The 18,727-nt window shown below is 39.1% G+C and overlaps 1 protein-coding gene across 8 annotated transcripts in view; it reads left to right on the top strand.

Annotated features, from left to right (window-relative positions):
• Positions 1-18,727, top strand: part of F8 (coagulation factor VIII) — a 142,382-nt gene that overhangs the window by 70,803 nt on the left and 52,852 nt on the right. For all 8 annotated transcript variants that reach the window (XM_050124938.1, XM_050124937.1, XM_050124940.1 and 5 more), the window contains one exon: positions 14,260-17,239. In XM_050124938.1, the coding sequence (XP_049980895.1) occupies positions 14,260-17,239 (2,980 nt within the window). The remainder of the gene's footprint in view (positions 1-14,259; positions 17,240-18,727) is intronic.

Here is an 18,727-nt window from a genome sequence, read left to right as displayed (position 1 = left end):
TTTATCATAAAGGGGTGTTGATTTTTGTCAAAAGCTTTTTCAGCATCTAATGAAATGATCATATGGGTTTTTTTCCTTCAGTTTATTTATATGATGGGTTACATTGATAGATTTTCATATGTTGAACCAGCACTGCATTTCTGGAATGAAGCCAACTTGATCATAATAGATAATTTTTCTCAGGTGTTCTTTGGATTGTTTTCTGTGTTTCTATTTTGTTGATTTCAGCCCTCAGTTTGATTATTTCCAGTCTTCTACTCCTTCTGGGTGAGTCTTCTTCTTTTTTTTCTAGAGCTTTCAGGTGTGCTGTTAAGTCTCCAATGTGTGCTTTCTCTGTTTTCTTTAAGTGGGCACTTAGTGCTATGAACTTTCCTCTTAGGACTGCTTTCATAGTGTCCCATAAGTTTGAGTATGTTGTGTCTTTATTTTTATTAAATTCAAGGAAGACTTTAATTTCTTTTTTTATTTTTTCCTTGACCCAGGTATGGTTCAGTAGTTGACAGTTCAGTTTCCATGAATTTGTAGGCATTCTGGGGGTAGCATTGTTGTTGAATTCTAGCTTTAATCCATGGTGATCTGATAAGACACAGGTGGTTACTAATATTTTTTTTGTAACTGTGGAAGTTTGCTTTGTTACTGAATATGTGGTCAGTTTTCAAGAAGGGTCCATGAGCTGCAGAGAAGAAGGTATATTCTTTCCTATTTAGGTGGAATGTTTTATAGATGTCTGTTAAGTCCATTTGATTCATTACCTCCATTAATTCTCTTATTTCTCTGTTAGTTTTCTGTCTGATTGACCTGTCATTGGTGAGAGAGGTGTGTTGAAGTCTCCTACTATTAGTGTGTGTGGTGTGATGACTTTCTTGCTTTCTAGAAGTGTTTCTTCTACATAAGTGGGTGCTTTTTTATTTTTTTAATTAAAGATTTCTGTCTCTTCCCCACCTCCGCTTCCCCTTTCCCTCCCCATCCCCCAATCAAGTCCCCCCGCCCCCGTCAGCCCAAAGAGCAATCAGGGTTCTCTGCCCTGTGGGAAGTCCAAGGACCACCCTCCTCCATCCAGGTCTCGTAAGGTGAGCATCCAGACTGCCTAGGCTCCCACAAAGCCAATACGTGCCGTAGGCTCAAAAACCCATTGCCCGTGTTCTTGAGGTCTCAGTAGTCCTCATTGTCCACTATGTTCAGTGAGACCTGTTTTAACCCAGGCTTTTTCAGACCCAAGCTAGCTGGTCTTGGTGAGTTCCCGATAGAACATCCCCATTGTCTCAGTGTGTGGGTGCACCCCTCGCGGTCCTGAGTTCCTTGCTCATGTTCGCTCTCCTTCTGCTCCTGATTTGGACCTTGAGATTTCAGTCTGGTGCTCCTATGTGGGTCTCTGTCTCTGTCTCCTTTCATCGCCTGATGAAGGATAATATTCAGGAGGATGCCTATATGTTTTACTTTGGGTTCTCCTTCTTATTTAGCTTCTCTAAGAACCCGAATTATAGGCTCAATGTCCTTTATTTCTGGCTAGAAACCAAATATGAGTGAGTACATCCCATGTTCCTCTTTTTGGGTCTGGCTTACCTCACTCAGGATAGTGTTTTCTATTTCCATCCATTTGCCTGCAAACTTCAAGAAGTCCTTGTTTTTTACTGCTGAGTAGTACTCTAGTATGTATATATTCCATACTTTCTTCATCCATTCTTCAATTGAAGGGCATCTAGGTTGTTAGGTACATAGATATTCAGGATTGAGACTTCATCCTGATGAATTATTCCTGTTATGAGTATAAAATGTCCATCTCCATCTGTTCTGATTGATTTTAGTTTGAAGTCAACTTTGTTAGAAATTAGTATGGCCACACCCGCTTGTTTCTTTGGTCCATTTACTTGAAAAAACTTTTCCCAACCCTTTACTCTGAGTAGATGTCTGTCTTTGTGGTTGAGGTGTGTTTCTTGTAAACAGCAGAATGTTGGATCCCGTTTTCGTATCCAATCTCTTAGTCTGTGCCTTTTTATAGGTGAATTCAGTCCATTAATATTAAGTGATATTAATGACCAGTGGTTGTTGACTCTGGTTATTTTATCTATTTATTCATTTTTGGGGGGTAGTAGGGATTGTGTGTTTCCCTTCTTTGAGTTGTGCTTGTGAAGGGTTGCTAGAGTCTGAGTTATTGTAGGCATTGTTGGCAATGTTGGATTCCTTGGGTTGTGATTTTATTAAGGATATTCTGTATGCCAAGCACTATAATCATTGGTAATGTATGGCAGTGCCAGCTCAGTATTGTATTTTTATTTTCAGTAGTTTGAATATTATGTTTCTATGCTTGGAAAGAGAGAGAGATTAGATAGATAGGAAAGAGAAAGGTCGTATATTTTGTGTAGTGTTCTCTTACCTCATTTATATAATTTGGTGTCTCGTCAATTTTAAGAAATATTTGTCTGTAGACAGAGACTGCACTTTCATTTCCCGGCTTGCCAGACCCAAATAATCACACAAATAATTTGGCCAATTCTCTGGTGTATTCCTATATAGCTTTTACATCTTAAATTAGCATATTTCTCTTAATCTATGTATCACCTCGAGGCTGTGGCCTGCCAGTAATGTTCTGGCATCTTTCTCCTTCAGCAGCTCCATGGTCTTTCCTTGACTCCTCTCTCTCTCTCTCTTTCTCTCTTTTTAGACTTCCCACCTAGCTTTATTCTGCTACGTTATTGGCCAAAACAGCTTTATTTATCAACCAATAAAAGCAACACATATACTGAAGGACATCCCACATCATCTGCCCTTTTCTGTCTAATTAAAAAAGAAGGCTTTAACTTTAACATAGTAAAATTACATATACAAAACATTTATCAAGCAAGAATTATAGTTATAAAATTTAGTCCATTTATATTTGTCAAATTAAGAAAACACTATCATTTATCCTATCTAAGTCTAAAGTTTTATATCTGATTTATCTTTTATCATAACTAAGGAAAACTATAATTATAACTGTATAGTCGTCAACTCCATCAAAGACCCCAGAAGGATATAATATTACCTATGTAAACAGTAAGTACATTGTAAGTAACTTCCAAAACTCTAGAAATTACAGAGACATCTCTCTATCTGGACAGTCACTCAAAGTTCTTCAGTAACATTGGGGCATCCATGTTTAGCTTACAGGCCTAAAGTATCTAGCAGACTTTTCAGTGAAGCAGGAAATTTGAAGATCTGTTTTACCTTGTATTGGCAAAGTTCATCAGTTAGTCTCTTCTGTTTTCCTCAGAATGCCTGACAGTTTCCTCTGTGAAGCAGAAACCCTGAAGGATCATCCTGTCCTTTGAAAAGTTCAGTAGTCACTTTTGTATGGGTCCTACATGTCCAGTTCATACAGCATAATAATAAAGTAGTCCAGGCAAGAGCAGTTTCTTGCCCAAATGGCTAGCCTTATCACATTGAAGGCAAATTCCATAATGAGTTTCTTCAGTGCCCATCAATCAACCTCTCTGAAGTAATTGATGATGCCAAAAGTAGATATATCTCATTGTTGAGAAAACTCTAAGTTCTTAAAACATTTTAAATGCCATATTCTGTAGGTGTTTGATGTGTTGAAGATTATCTAACTGAAATATATCCCTGTATATCTAGAAAACCTAAAATAAAAGTTTGAGTATTATAAATGACTATCTAGTCATCTTTATTTCTTAATATACATTACATTTTTAATGAGCTGTATAAACATACCTTAAACAAGAGTAGAAATATACATATAACAAAATTGACCTTAAATTTGTAACAATAAACCAAAGTCCATACCTATGTAAAGTATTCATTTCTATAAATCAATCCCTTGTTTTAGAAAGACCTTGACTGTGGCCATTAATCATTTATAATAAACACCTCTTAAATGAAAACAAACATTTATAAACAGTATTTAGGAATTTGTGCATAGCTTTTTAGATGATTTTCTGCTGATTGTGGGTGCTGTTACTCAGGTCTTTCATGGGGTATCCTGTATGGTTGATTCATCTCAGCCAACAGTCCTGAAGCTATCTATCTTGGATGTTGGACCACCTGGGGCATTGCTTCAGTGGGTCTCATTTGATGAAACCATATTAGTTGGTAAGGAATCCATAGCTTTCTGTCCTCTGTGGAAACAAAAGCAGAACCTCTTTTCCAAAGTAACATGTCCTTAGACTTAAATTTTGAAGTCAAGATGCCTTTAAAATGTATATGTTGGTTTAGCTTAGCAGCCCATACAATGAAATAGCTCTCTGTACTTAGCTCATTCACAGTTAAAAAAAATTTCAAAGAAAACACAATAATATACATAATCTAGACTTGTGTATTTTATCTTTACATGGCCTTTTTTACTCAATTTTTATTTTTTTTAATTTTTTTGAGACAGGACTTCTCTGTGTATCTTTGGCTGTCATAGATCTCACTCTATAGACCAGGCTAGCCTTGAACTCAGAGATCTGCCTGCCTCTGCCTCCCAAGTGCTAGGATTAAAGGCACACACCACCATGTCTGACTACTCTATTTCTTTTTTTAAGGACTTTCTCTATTCTTTTTCTTTTTTCCCAAGCCTATGTATATTTTTAAATATATTGTAAACTGTTTAGAAGTTTTTGTTTTTGTTTTTAATTTGAATCTGCCTTTACTGTATATCTCTATCTTTTGTTGAGCTCATGAATCTTTAATCTGTTAAACAGCATGCTAGAATTAAGGTTGTAGCTTTGGCTGTTGACTCGGTCCCATTCCTTAGCTTCTGAGAGTCTAGCTTCATGGTAGAGGTACTGGCGAGAGCCATGTTTATTGCCATAACTCTGTGGAGTTTTAAGGTCCATGTCATCACCACAAAGCCTGCCTAACTACTCAAAAACACCATTTAAGTGTTCAGTGGCAGAGCCTCTTAAAAGAGCTGTAAAGTTTTTGCCATTAATGCTGCATCAGCTCCTTTTAAAGAAGCCACACATTTCCTTGCCTCTAGTTTACCTACCTGAGACAATGCTGCTACCAAGAAGCCTTGCTTGACTCTTCTTTTTTTTTTTTTTTTGTCCAGAATCCATTTTTTTTACCAGAAAATGTCATTATTTTATTTTTAACACAATTAGGGGGCGATGTCTGTGTGGTCTGGGTATGCTCTAGGCAAGAGCTCTTCCTGTTTGGAGGCCATCTAATCCTCCCAGGAAGCCAGGCAGTCTGGTTCTTGGATCATCTGGGCTCAGGAGACTGGTCCTCAGTCAAGGAGATCCAGGCAGCCCCTGTGTCTCCAGTCTTCATTCAGGGCTAAGATTCCCTCCAGAAAGATTCAGGATGAGAACTTCTCACTTCCTTCCTATGCATCACTTTCTCATCACAGAGTGCTTCCACCTGCTTGATGCCCTCCTTTCACACAGCATCCTTGGCCTTAGGTGACCTGCTGAGTCTGTGTCCTGCTGGGCAACCGAATTGCCCAGACTGGATAAAGTAGAAACAATGGGAATTCATTTCACTTGTATTTGTTTGAGGGTTCTCCTCTCATTTGGAGTTACACAAGGCCATTTAGATGCAAATATATGTCTTGTTGCTGTTGTTTTCTGGGACAAGGTCTTTCTATGTAGTTTGGTTGCCTGGAACTTTCTGTGTAGATCAGGTTAGCCTCAAATAGACATCCACCTGCCAAGTGTTGAGAACAGAGATGTGTAGCCTGGCCACGGAATGCATATGATGTATGGGGAGCATATTTTATCCTAGACCCAACCCCCTTCCTCTTACCCAGCCTCCTTCCTCTTATCCAGCACCCCTCCTCTTACCCAGCCCCCTTCCTCTCACTGGTCCTCTGTCACCCCAGACATTCATGTAATCAGTATCACATTGTGTCATGTCATTGTGTGTATCAATAAGGGGCAGAGGCCACAAATAAGAAAAAAAAAATGTGAGGTTTGTCTTTCTGAGATCAACATCATTGGCAAGGACATTGTTGAATCTTTTTTTTTAACTTTTTTTTATTGAGAAAAGGAAAAAAAAGTTTCCGCCTCCTCCCAGCCTCCCATTTCCCTCCCCCTCCTCCCACCCTTCTCGCCCTCCCCCGACTCCCCTCCCCCTCCCTCTCCAGTCCGAAGAGCAGTCAGGGTTCCCTGCCCTGTGGAAAGTCCAAGGTCCTCCCCCCCTCCATCCATGTCTAGGAAGGTGAACATCCAAACTGGCTAGGCTCCCACCAAGCCAGAACATGAAGTAGGATCAGAACCCCTTGCTATTGACCTTGGCTTCTCATCAGTCCTAATTGTTCGCCATGATCAGAGAGTCCGGTTTTATCCCATGCTGTTTCAGTCACAGTCCAGCTGGCTTTGGTGAGCTCCCAATAGATCAGCCCCACTGTCTCAGTGGGTGGGTGCACCCCCCGTGGTCCTGACATCCTTGCTCGTGTTCTCCCTCCATCTGCTTCTCATTGGGACCTTGGGAGCTCAGTCCAGTGCTCCAGTGTGGGTCTCTGTCTCTATCTCCATCCATCACCAGATGAAGGTTCTATGGTGATATGAAAGATATTCGTCAGTAATGCTATAGGATAGGGTCAGTTCAGGTTCCCTATCCTCAGCTTCCCAAGGGACTAACTGGGGACATCGCCTTGGGCTCCTGGGAGCCACTCTAGGTTCAAGTCTCTTGCCAACACTAAGGTGGCTCTTTTAACTAAGATATGTGCTTCCCTGCTCCCCTATCCAACCTTCCTTTATCCCAATCTTCCTGTTTCCCCAAGTTCCCCCAATCCTCCCCTTCTTACTTTTCTCTCCCTGTCCCCCCTTATCCCCAACCCACCCCACCCCCAAGATCCCAATTTTGTCCCCGGCAATTTTATCTACTTCCCTTAGCCAAGAGGATAACTATATGTTTTTTCTTGGGTTCACCTTCTTCTTTAGCTTCTTTAGGTTCACCAGGTATACACTCCGTGACCTTTATTTATGGCTAGAAACCAATTATGAGTGAATACATCCCATGTTCATCTTTTTGGGTCTGGGTTACCTCGCTCAGGATAGTGTTTTCTATTTCCATCCATTTGCATGCAAAATTCGAGAAGTCATTGTTTTTTACCGCAGCATAATACTCTAATGTGTATATATTCCACACTTTCTTCATCCATTCTTCCATTGAAGGGCATCTAGGTTGTTTCCAGGTTCTGGCTATTACAAATAATGCTGCTATGAACATAGTTGAACAAATGCTTTTGTCATATGATAGGGCATCTCTTGGGTATATTCCCAAGAGTGGTATTGCTGGGTCCAGGGGTAGGTTGATCCCGAATTTCCTGAGAAACCGAAACACTGATTTCCAAAGTGGTTGCACAAGATTGCATTCCCACCAGCAATGGATGAGGGTACCCCTTCCTCCACAGCCTCTCCAGCAAAGGCTATCATCGGTGCTTTTGATTTTAGCCATTCTGACAGGTGTGAGATGATATCTCAAAGTTGTTTTGATTTGCATTTCCCTGATTGCTAATGAGGTTGAGCATGACCTTAGGTGTCTTTTGGCCATTTGAACTTCTTCTTTTGAGAATTCTCTGTTCAGTTCAGTGCCCCATTTTTTAATTGGGTTAATTAGCATTTTAGAGTCTAGTTTCTTGAGTTCTCTATATATTTTGGAGATCAGACCTTTGTCTGTTGCGGGGTTGGTGAAGATCTTCTCCCAGTCAGTAGGTTGCCTTTTTGTCTTAGTGACAGTGTCCTTTGCTTTACAGAAGCTTCTCAGCTTTAGTAGGTCCCATTTATTCAATGTTGTCCTTAGTGTCTGTGCTGCTGGGGTTATACTTAAGAAGCGATCTCCTGTGCCCATCTGTTGTAGGGTACTTCCCACTTTCTCTTCTATCAGGTTCAGTGTGTTCGGACTGATATTGAGGTCTTTGATCCATTTGGACTTGAGTTTTGTGCAAGGTGATAGATATGGGTCTAATTTCAATCTTCTACAGGTTGACATCCAGTTGTGCCAGCACCATTTGTTGAAGATGCTTTCTTTCTTCCATTGTATACTTTTAGCTCCTTTGTCGAAAATGAGGTGTTCATAGGTTTGGGGATTAAATTCCGGGTCTTCTATGCGATTCCATTGGTCGACTTCTCTGTTTTTATGCCAATACCACACTGTTTTCATTACTGTAGCTCTGTGATAGAGTTTGAAGTCAGGGATGGTAATGCCTCCAGAAGATCCTTTATTGTATAGGATTGTTTTGGCTATCCTGGGTTTTTTATTTTTCCATATAAAATTGATTATTGTCCTCTCAAGATCCGTGAAGAATTTTGATGGGACCTTGATAGGAATTGCATTGAATCTATAAATTGCCTTTGGTAGAATTGCCATTTTTACTATGTTGATCCTCCCAATCCAAGAGCAAGGGAGGTCCTTCCATTTTCTGATATCCTCATCAATTTCTTTCTTCAATGCTTTAAAGTTCTTGTCAAATAGATCTTTTACTTCCTTGGTTAGAGTTACCCCGAGATATTTTATGCTGTTTGTGGCTATTGTGAAAGGTGAAGCTTCTCTGATTTCCCTCTCTGCTTCCATATCCTTTGTGTATAAGAGGGCGACTGATTTTTTGGAGTTGATCTTGTATCCTGCCACATTACTAAAGGTATTTATCAGCTGTAAAAGTTTCTTGGTGGAGTTTTGAGGGTCACTTATGTACACTATCATATCATCTGCAAATAACGAAAGTTTAACTTCTTCCTTTCCAAGTCAAATCCCCTTGATCCCCTTATGTTGTCTTATTGCTATTGCTAGAACTTCAAGCACTATGTTGAAGAGGTATGGCGAGAGTGGGTTTCTGAGTTTAGTGTTCCTGAGTTTAGTGGGATGGCTTTGAGTTTCTCTCCGTTTAATTTGATGTTAGCTGTCGGCTTGCTGTATATAGCTTTTATTATATTTAGGTATGACCCTTGTATCCCTAGTCTCTCCAAGACTTTTATCATAAAGGGATGTTGAATTTTGTCAAATACTTTTTCAGCATCTAATGAAATGATCATATGGTTTTTTTCTTTCAGCTTATTTATATGATGGATTACATTGATAGATTTTCGTATGTTGAACCAGCCCTGCATCTCTGGGATGAAGCCTACTTGATCATAATGGATAATTTTTCTAATGTGTTCTTGGATTCGGTTTGCCAGTATTTTGTTGAGGATTTTTGCATCGATGTTCATGAGGGAGATTGGCCTGTAATTCTCTTTCCTGGTTGAGTCTTTGTGTGGTTTTGGTATCAGAGTAACTGTAGCTTCATAAAAGGAATTTGGTAATGACTCTTCTGTTTCTATATTGTGAAATACATTAAGGAGTATAGGTATTAGGTCTTCTTGGAAGTTCTGGTAGATTTCCGCATTGAAACCATCTGGTCCTGGGCTTCTTTTGGTAGGGAGGTTTTTGATAACAGCTTCTAATTCTTCACGACTAACAGGTCTATTTAGATTGTTCACCTGGTGCTGGTTTAACTTTGGTATATGGTATTTATCTTAAAAAGTGTCCATTTCTTTTACATTTTCCAGTTTTCTGGCATAGAGGCTTTTGTAGTAAGATCTAATGATTCTCTGAATTCCCTCTGTGTCTGTGGTTATGCCCCCCTTTTCATTTCTGATCTTGTTAATTTGTGTATTCGCTCTCTGCCATTTGATTAGTTTGGATAGGGGTTTATCAATCTTGTTGATTTTTCTCTAGAAACCAGCTTTGTGTTTCATTGATTGTTTTCCGTGTTTCTATTTTATTGATTTCAGCCCTCAGTTTGATTATTTCCAGTCTTCTACTCCATCTAGGTGAGTCTGCTTCTTTTTTCTAGAGCTTTCAGATGGGCTTTTAAGTCTCCAATATGTGCTTTCTCTGTTTTCTTTAAGTGGGCACTTAGTGCTATGAACTTTCCTCTTAGGACTGCTTTCATAGTGTCCCATAAGTTTGAGTATGTTGTTTCTTTATTTTCATTGAATTCAAGGAAGACTTTAATTTCTTTCTTCATTTCTTCCTTAATCCAGGTATGGTTCAGTAGTTGACTGTTCGGTTTCCATGAGTTTGGAGGCTTTCTGGGGGTAGCATTGTTGTTGAATTCTAACTTTTATCCATGGTGATCTGATAAGACACATGTGGTTACTAATATTTTTTTGTAACTGTGGAAGTTTGTTTTGTTACCTAGTATGTTGTCAATTTTCGAGAAGGTTCCATGAGCTGCAGAGAAGAAGGTATATTCTTTCCTATTTGGGTGGAATATTCTATAGATGTCTGTTAAGTCCATTTGTTTCATTACTTCTTTTATTTCTCTTATTTCTTTGTTATGTTTCTGTCTGTTTGACCTGTCCATTGGTGAGAGAGGAGTGTTGAAGTCTCCTACTATTAGTGTGTGCGGTTTGATGGCTGCCTTGAGTTTTAGTAATGTTTCTTTTATGTACGTGGGTGCTTTTATATTAGGGGCATAGATATTCAGGATTGAGACTTCTTCCTGATGAATTTTTCCTGTTATGAGTATAAAATGTCTCTCTCCATCTCTTCTGATTGATCTAAGTTTGAAGTCAACTTTGTTAGAAATTAGCATGGCCACACCTGCATGTTTCTTAGGTCCATTTGCTTGATAAATGGACGGTGGTAGAGTTTATGTGTTTCCCTTCTTTCAGTTGTGCTGGTGGAGAGTTGTCAGATGCCTGTGTTATTATGGGTGTTGTTGGGTTCCCTGCGTTATGATTTTCCTTCTAGTTCTTTCTGTAAGGCTGGGTTTGTAGCTACATATTGTTTAAATTTGTTTTTATCCTGGAATATCTTGTTTTCTCCATTGATGGTGAAAGAAAGCTTGGCTGGGTATTGTAGTCTGGGCTTGCATCCAAGGTCTCTCAGTTTCTGCAGCACATCTATCCAAGACCTTCTGGCTTTCATGGTTTCCATTGAGAAGTCAGGTGTAATTCTGATAAGTTCCCCTTTATATGTTACTTGACATTTTTCTTTTGCAGCTCTTAATATTTGTTCTTTATTCTGTATGTTTTATGTTTTGATTATTATATGATGAGGGGAGGCTTTTTTTTTTGATCCAGTCTATTTGGTGTTCTGTATGCTTCTTGTAACTTCATAGGAATATTCTTTAGGTTGGGAAAGTTTTCTTCTATAATTTTGTTGAATATATTTTCTGGGTTTTTGAGCTGTAATTCTTCTTCTTCTATCCGTATTATTCTTAGGTTTGGTCTTTTCATGGTGTCCCAGATTTCCTGGATATTTTGTGACAAGAATTTGTTGGATTTGCTGTTTTCTTTGATCAGTGTGTTTATTTCCTCTATAGTATCTTCAGCATCTGAGATTCTTTCTTCTATCGCTTGTATTCTGTTTGCTATACTTGTCTCTGTAGTTTCTGTTCGTTTACCCAGATTTTCCATATCCTGCCATCTCTCGGTTTGTGTTTTCTTCATTGCCTCCATTTCAGTTTTCAGGGCTTGAACTGTTTCCCTTACTTGTTTGATTGCTTTTTCTTGCTTTTCCTGGGTATCTTTGAGGGATTTATTCATTTCTTCTAACTTTTTGTTAGTTTTCTCATCTATTTTTTAAAGGAGTTTTTCATATCTTGTTTAATGGTCTCTAACATTTTCATAATGTTATATCTAAAGTCTATTTCTTCTACTTCTTCAGGATTAGGGTGTTCAATTCTTCCTGTTGTATGTTTGCTGGATTCTGGTGTTATCGTGTTGTTTTTCAGATTGTTGGAGGAATTTTTGCATTGGCGCCTGCCCATCTCTTCCTTCAAATGCTGTTAGGAGAGTCTTGGTGGCTTGGTCTGATCTTTGCTGTGGCTACCTGTGTACTTGGGGGTTTTTCTTTGTCTGCCCTCTCTTAGGTCCCCTAAGCACTGGAGTTGTCTCTCAGATCCTCTCCACCCCGAAGTAGGCCCTCCAGATGGATCTTCTGGTACAGGCTCAGGGCCACTTGCTGACCAGAGACCTCACAGACAAAAGGTTGGGCTTGCTGGGTGCAGGCTCAGTGGAACAAAGTTAAACTCCTGCAGCAGTTGCACTCACCACTTTGTCCCCAGACCCTCAGCCCTTAAGCAGGCTGAGTTGGGGGATCCTATGACCCCTGCAGATGGGAAGGGGGTGCCTGGGGAGAAACTGGGATGGGATAAGAAGAGAAGGCAGTAGCTTGGGAGAGAAGGCCCTACTGAATTGTTGTAATAGGAGTGGTGGGCTGCGTTCCTGACACCCGGCCGCCTGCATGGCTAACTTTATACCCGAAATAATTACACAGAAACTGTATTCTTTTAAACACTGCTTGGCCCATTAGTTCCAGCCTCTTATTGGCTAACTCTTACATATTGATCTAACTCATTTCTAATAATCTGTGTAGCCCACGAGGTGGCTTACCAGGGAAGATCTTAACCTGCGACTGTGTCGGGTGGAATAATCATGGCGACTCACTGACTCAACTTCTTTCTCCCAGCATTCTATTCTGTTTACTCCACCCACCTAAGGGTTGGTCTATCAAATGGGCCAAGGCAGTTTCTTTATTAATTAACCAATGAAAGCAACAGATTAGAAAGAAATCACTCCCACATCACTGAATGGCCAAAAAGTTTAGGGGATTGGAGGGTGCCTGTGCTCCCTTTCCTGGGCGAGCGTCTGGCTGGCCAGTCAGGCACACACTCACTTCTCCGGATGGCTCTTCTGGTACAGGATCAGGACACCTTGCTGGGAAGGGACCTCACAGACCTTTATTTTAATTTCATATAATATTCATTTTGCATCTGGCTTACAATGTTCTTTTCGGGCCCATAGTTATAAAACCATTCTTAGATGAATACACTTACTTAAATAATAAGTCTTCTAGATCTGATAAGGTTTTCCTTCTTAATTCTACCTTGCTTTTTGAGACAGAGTCTCTCATTGAACTTGGAGTTCATTGATTGACTAGGTGGAATCGGCAATGAACTATAGGGATCTGCATCCCAACCCTCTGAGATTACAGACATGCAATTTTTTTACTTGAATTTAGAATACTAATCTAGAGATACTTTGGTTAAGGGTGGGGTGTGTTAATGCCTTCCTTTAATCAAGCATTATGGAAACTGAGTGGGGGCAGATTTCTGAGTTTGAGGCCATCCTGATTCAAATAGTGAGTTTTAGGTCAGTCAGGGCTTACACAGTCCTGGTATCAAAATGAGAGAGTAGTGGAAGAAGAGGAAGAGACTTTTGTCTTTAGTTAAACTACATTGCCTGACTTTTGTAATACAGCAATCTTCTTGCATTACAACTATAACTAAATATAAATGAAAAAGAACATTTTAACTAATTCTTACATCTCAATCCAGTATCTTAAATAATAGATACTTTGTATCGGGGAAAATAATCAGTAAGTAAAATACTTGTCACACAGATCACCCAGATCACCAGACAGAACCCATGGAAAAAGCAAGGCATGATAACATACATCCATAATCCCAGTGTTCCTACAGCAAGGGAAGAATCTAAGACAGGAGAATCCTCAGAAGCATACAGGCCATCTAGCCTGACATATGCAAAGAAAACGGACAGATCCTGTCTTAAACAAGGTGGGGGGGGGCAATACATGTATTGACACCAAAAGTTGACCTCTGACCTACAAACATGCACTATGGCATATGCATGCACAAGTGAGCACACACCATAGAGAATGAAAGCATAATGTATTATAGTCTGAATGCCCTCAACTCTGGGATCATTCTAAACCTGAGGCTGAATTATAAGCTTGGGACTTTTCTCCACCTCAGAATCAAAACCTTGTTCCTGGTTTCTATAACTGATCAGCAATCCACTATTTTGTTGGGAAAAATTCTATAATCACTTCTTGAGAATATCTGCATTAGAAATAGTTAAATGTTACATAATTGCACATTGCAAATGCTTTTTATTATATTTGTTACTTTAATGTGTACATATGTGTGTAGGCACATATGTCCTATCACAGGTGTAAAGGTAAGAGGCCAACTGCAGGACTCAATTCTCTCCTTCTACTATGTGGATTCTAAGAATTGCACTCAGGTCATCAGGCTTGGCAGCAAACATTTTTACCCACTGAACTCTCTCAATAGCCCTCGATATACCTTTCTTGTGATCGATCAGAATCATCCATAGCACAGTAGCAACAATGCAATAATGAATTTTACCGTAGCCTTTGTTGGATTATTATATATGGAGAGGATTTGACCAAATAACCTATAATGTAATTGTCTTGAATAGCATTTCTTCATTTGCCTAGAAATAAGAGAGAACACCCCAATAGAGAAATTACCTAGAACCTGGGTTATGAATAACCAGAGTTTTATTTTTTTCTCATTTTCAGGTTTATGGGTCTTGGGATGTCATAATTCTGACTTTCGGAAGAGAGGTATGACAGCTTTGCTGAAAGTTTCTAGTTGTGACAAGAGTATTAGTGATTATTATGGAGAAATGTATGAAGATATTCCAACACAGTTGGTGAATGACAACATCATTGAACCCAGAAGCTTTTTCCAAAATTCAAATTATCCTAACACTAGGGGAAAAAAATTCACAGCCACCAAAATTCTAGAAAATTATGTAGAGAAGATTAAGCCTCAGTTTGGAGAGACAGCAGAGACGTTTAAAGTGAAAAGTGTCTCCTCTACTGACTTGTTGATGCTTTTGGGACAGAGCCATCCTACTCCACATGGTTTATCCTTATTAGATAACCAAAAAGCCATCTATGAAGCTAGTCCTGATGATCATTCACTTGATGCAATAGACAGCAATGAAGACTCATCTAAAGAGGCCCAAGTTAGGCCAGAACACTATCAAAGTGGGAAAATAGTATTTACTCCTGAGCCAGACTGCCAGTTAAGCTCAAATAAAAGTTTGGAGACAACTATAGATATAAAGTGGAAGAAACTTGATTTGCAAGTTTCTAGTTTGCAAAATAATCTAATGACCACAACAATTCTGTCAGATAACTGGACAGCAATTTCTGAAGAGGTAGATTATTCAGAATCTCCAAGTAAGCCAGTTCACTTTATTAGTAAATTAAGCACCATTTCATTTGGTAAAAAGGCATGTCCCTTTATTAGGTCTCATGCACCTCTGAGCATTAGTGAAGGAAATAGTGATTCCAACTTGTTAGATGCAACTTTAATAAATAATCAAGAAAGTTCACTAGGAGATAATATATCATCAATAGAGAATGATAGATTACTCAAAAAGAAGAGATTTTATGGGATTGCTTTGTTAGCCAAAGATAGTACTTTATTCAAAGATAATATCTCTTTGATGAAAACAAATGAGACATATAATCGTTCAACCACTAATGGAAAAGTTCACATTGACAGCCTAGCATCAATTGAGAATAGTACTGCAGTCTTGCAAGATACTGTATTAAAAATCAATAGTGAAATTCAAGGATTAGCACCTTTGATTCATGATGGAGTACTTTCAGGCAAAAATACTATAAATTTGAGACTGAAGCATATGCTAAATAGAACTGCCTCATCAAAAAATAAAGAAATATTTCACCAAAAAGATAAAGATCCTATTACACAGGATAAAGAAAGTACAATCACGCCATTTTTCAAGATGCTGTTGCCAGAATCAGCAAATTGGATGAATCAGACCAATGTAAATAACTCCTTGAACTCTGAGCAAGGGCCTAGTCTAAAGCAATTAGTATATTTAATGTTAGAAAAGTCTGTGAAAAATGAGAATTTCTTGTCAGAGAAGAAGAAAGTGATACTAGAACAAGATGGATTCACAAAGGACACAGGACTCAAGCATAGGGGTTTTTCAAGCAACATTAGTATATTTCTTACCACCTTGCCTAATATACAAGAAAATGATAGGTACAATCAAGAAAAAGATATTCAGGAAGAGATAGAAAAGGAAGCATCAATTGAAGAAAAAGTAATTTTGCCTCAGGTACACATAGCAACTGGTTCTAAGAACTTCCTGAAAGACATTTTCTTTCTAGGCAGTAGGCAAAATATAAGTTTAGATGAAGAGTTACCTGCACTAATACTTCAAGATATCAGCTCATTAAACGACTCAACAAATACAGTAGAGATTCAGATGGCCCATTTCTTTAAAAGAAGGGAGGATGAGGAAACAAATTCAGAAGGCTTGGTAAATAAAACCAGAGAAGCAGTAAAGAACTATCCAAGCCAGAAGAATATTATTACTCAACGTAGTAAACGAGCTTTGGGACAATTCAGACTCAGCGCCTCAACTCAATGGCCTCAAACCATGAACTATTTGACAAAGAGTATTATTACAGAGATAGATCACAGCAAGGAAGGGGGAAAGTCCATTATTAAGTCTCCCTTATTGAATTCTACAATGATTAAAAGCATCACTCAGAAAAATAGTTCTGGATCACACATTGTAAAAACTTCAGCATTTCTACCAACAGATCTCAAGAGAATCCCATTTCAAGACAAATTTTTTCATGTTCTAGCATCATCCTACACTTATGACATTAAGACAAAAAATTCTAGAGTTCAAAAAAGTAGTAATTTCTTAAAAGAAACCAAGAGAAATAACTCTTCTTTAACCATCTTACCATGGGAGAGGATCATAAACCAAGGAAAATTTGCCTCCCCAAGGATGAGTAATACAAACTCAGTCACATATAAGAAACTTGGGGACATTCTTCTCTTGAAACCAGTCTTGCCTGAAGAATCTGACAAAGTTGAATTGCTTCCTCAAATTTCCATTCATGAAAAAGAACTTTTGCCTAAAAAAACTAGCCATGAATTTCCTGGACACCTGGATCTCATGAAAGAGGTCTTTCTTCAGAAAACACAGGAAGCAAAGAGACATGTGGAAAGTCTGAAAGGAACAAGAGAGAACTCTGAAAAGACTCCCTCTAAACTGCTGGACCATCATACTTCACAGATACCAAAAGATAAGTGGAAATCCAAAGAGAAGTCACCAAAAATTATACCCATTAAGAGAGAGGATACCATTTTGTCTCTGAACCCTCATGAAAACAATCATTCAGTAGTAGCAAATGAGAAACAAAATTGTTCCCAAAGAGAAGCCTCTTGGGTAAAGCAAGGTCAGACTCAAAGATTGTGCTCTCAGAACCCACCAGTCTTGAAACGCCATCAAAGGGAACTTAGTGCTTTTCAGTCAGAACAAGAAGCAACTGATTATGATTCTATCACTGTTGAAACAAATGAGGATTTTGACATTTATGGTGAAGATATAAAGCAGGATCCCCGCAGCTTTCAACAGAAGACGCGGCACTATTTTATTGCAGCTGTGGAGCGGCTCTGGGACTATGGAATGAGTACATCTTCCCATGTTCTACAAAATAGGTTTGTATCTATTGTTTTTTTCTATGCTATTGTGACCTTTGATATTCTAGGTGTCAAAATGATTTTATAAAAATTCGTCATTGTCCAACAACCCTATGAGCTGCAGGAGGAATCATTTAATGAAATCTCTGAAAGTAGAAGTGAAGTGTATGGTAAAAAAGTTGATGGTGTACATAGGAATGTTTTCTAAAATATAGGAAATCCAAAAGAAAAAAATCAATCAATTGATTTTAAGAGAGCCAAAGGAGGTTGTGCTGGAAAAAAGAAAGCACAGGCAAATTTAGAGGAAAGGCATAAGAACAATCAGTCAACAAATATAACAACACCTACTGTATGACAGATACTATTACAGACACCTGAGTACAGCATAGCAAGAGCTTACCTTCCCTTAGAACAAGAGAGAACAACTAGTATAAAAACAATTAAGGGAGGACTAGGGCGATGGCTTAGTCAATAAAGTGCATGATGTGAAAACGTAAAGACCTAAGTTCAGCAGAGGACTCAAGTTCAGTTTCCAGCACCCGTGTCAGGTGACTAATATCTGTGACTTCAGCTCCCAGAAATCTGTTACTCTATTCTGATCTCCATGGATGCACACACTCAAATGCACAGATTTCCATATGCATGCACACATGTGTACATACATGCCTATGCACAAAAACACAATTTTCAAAATAATAAAAATAAATCTTAAAAATGAATGTGGTAACACATACTTGTAATCCTAGTGCTGGAAATGCAGAAACTAGCAGGCAGATGTCCCTCAGGGGGCCACTGGCCAGCCACCTACCTTCATTGATGAGCTCCAGAATCAGTGAGAGACACCCATCTCAAAAAGCAATGTGTATGGCTCCTGAGGAATGACATCCAAGGTTGATCCCTGGCCTTCACAAATGTGCATACATCTAGACACAACTACAAAAAGAGAAAGAATTGGCCTGTCAGTGGTGGTGCATTCTTTTTGAATCCCAGCACTTGGGAGGTGGAGGCAGGAGTGTTGAAATAGGAGCGGTGGGGCTGCGTCCCCAGCACCCCAGCCGCCTACTAGCTTATACCTGAAATAACAACACACAAACTGTGTTCATTTAAAGACTGTTTGGCCCATTTCTATCTAGCCTCTTCTAGGCTAATTCTCACACCTGGACTAGCCCATTTCTAATAATGTGTGTAAGCACCCCAAGGTGCGCTTACTGGGAAGATTCTAGCCTACGTCCATCCTGGGTCTGAGCTTCATGTGTCTGCCTCAGAGCACAGAGCTATCGCGTCTACCCGGGAGAGCTGAGCATGGCGTCTCTGCTCCAGAGAGCAGAGCTGTCGGGTCTGAGCTCACTTCCTCTTCCTCCCAGCATCCTATTCTGTTGACTCCTCCCACCTATGTTTTAACCTATCAGGGCCAGCCAAGCAGTTTCTTTATTGCTTAACCAATGAAATCAAAAGATTGATATATGACACTCCCACATCACTTCCCCTTTTTCTGTTTAAACAAAA

The sequence above is a fragment of the Alexandromys fortis genome, unplaced genomic scaffold, assembly GCF_014885135.2.
Source record: "Alexandromys fortis isolate MF-2015 unplaced genomic scaffold, M_Fortis_MF-2015_v1.1 scaffold_225, whole genome shotgun sequence".
NCBI lineage: Eukaryota > Metazoa > Chordata > Mammalia > Rodentia > Cricetidae > Alexandromys > Alexandromys fortis.
This window is presented reverse-complemented; position numbering and strand designations above follow the sequence as displayed.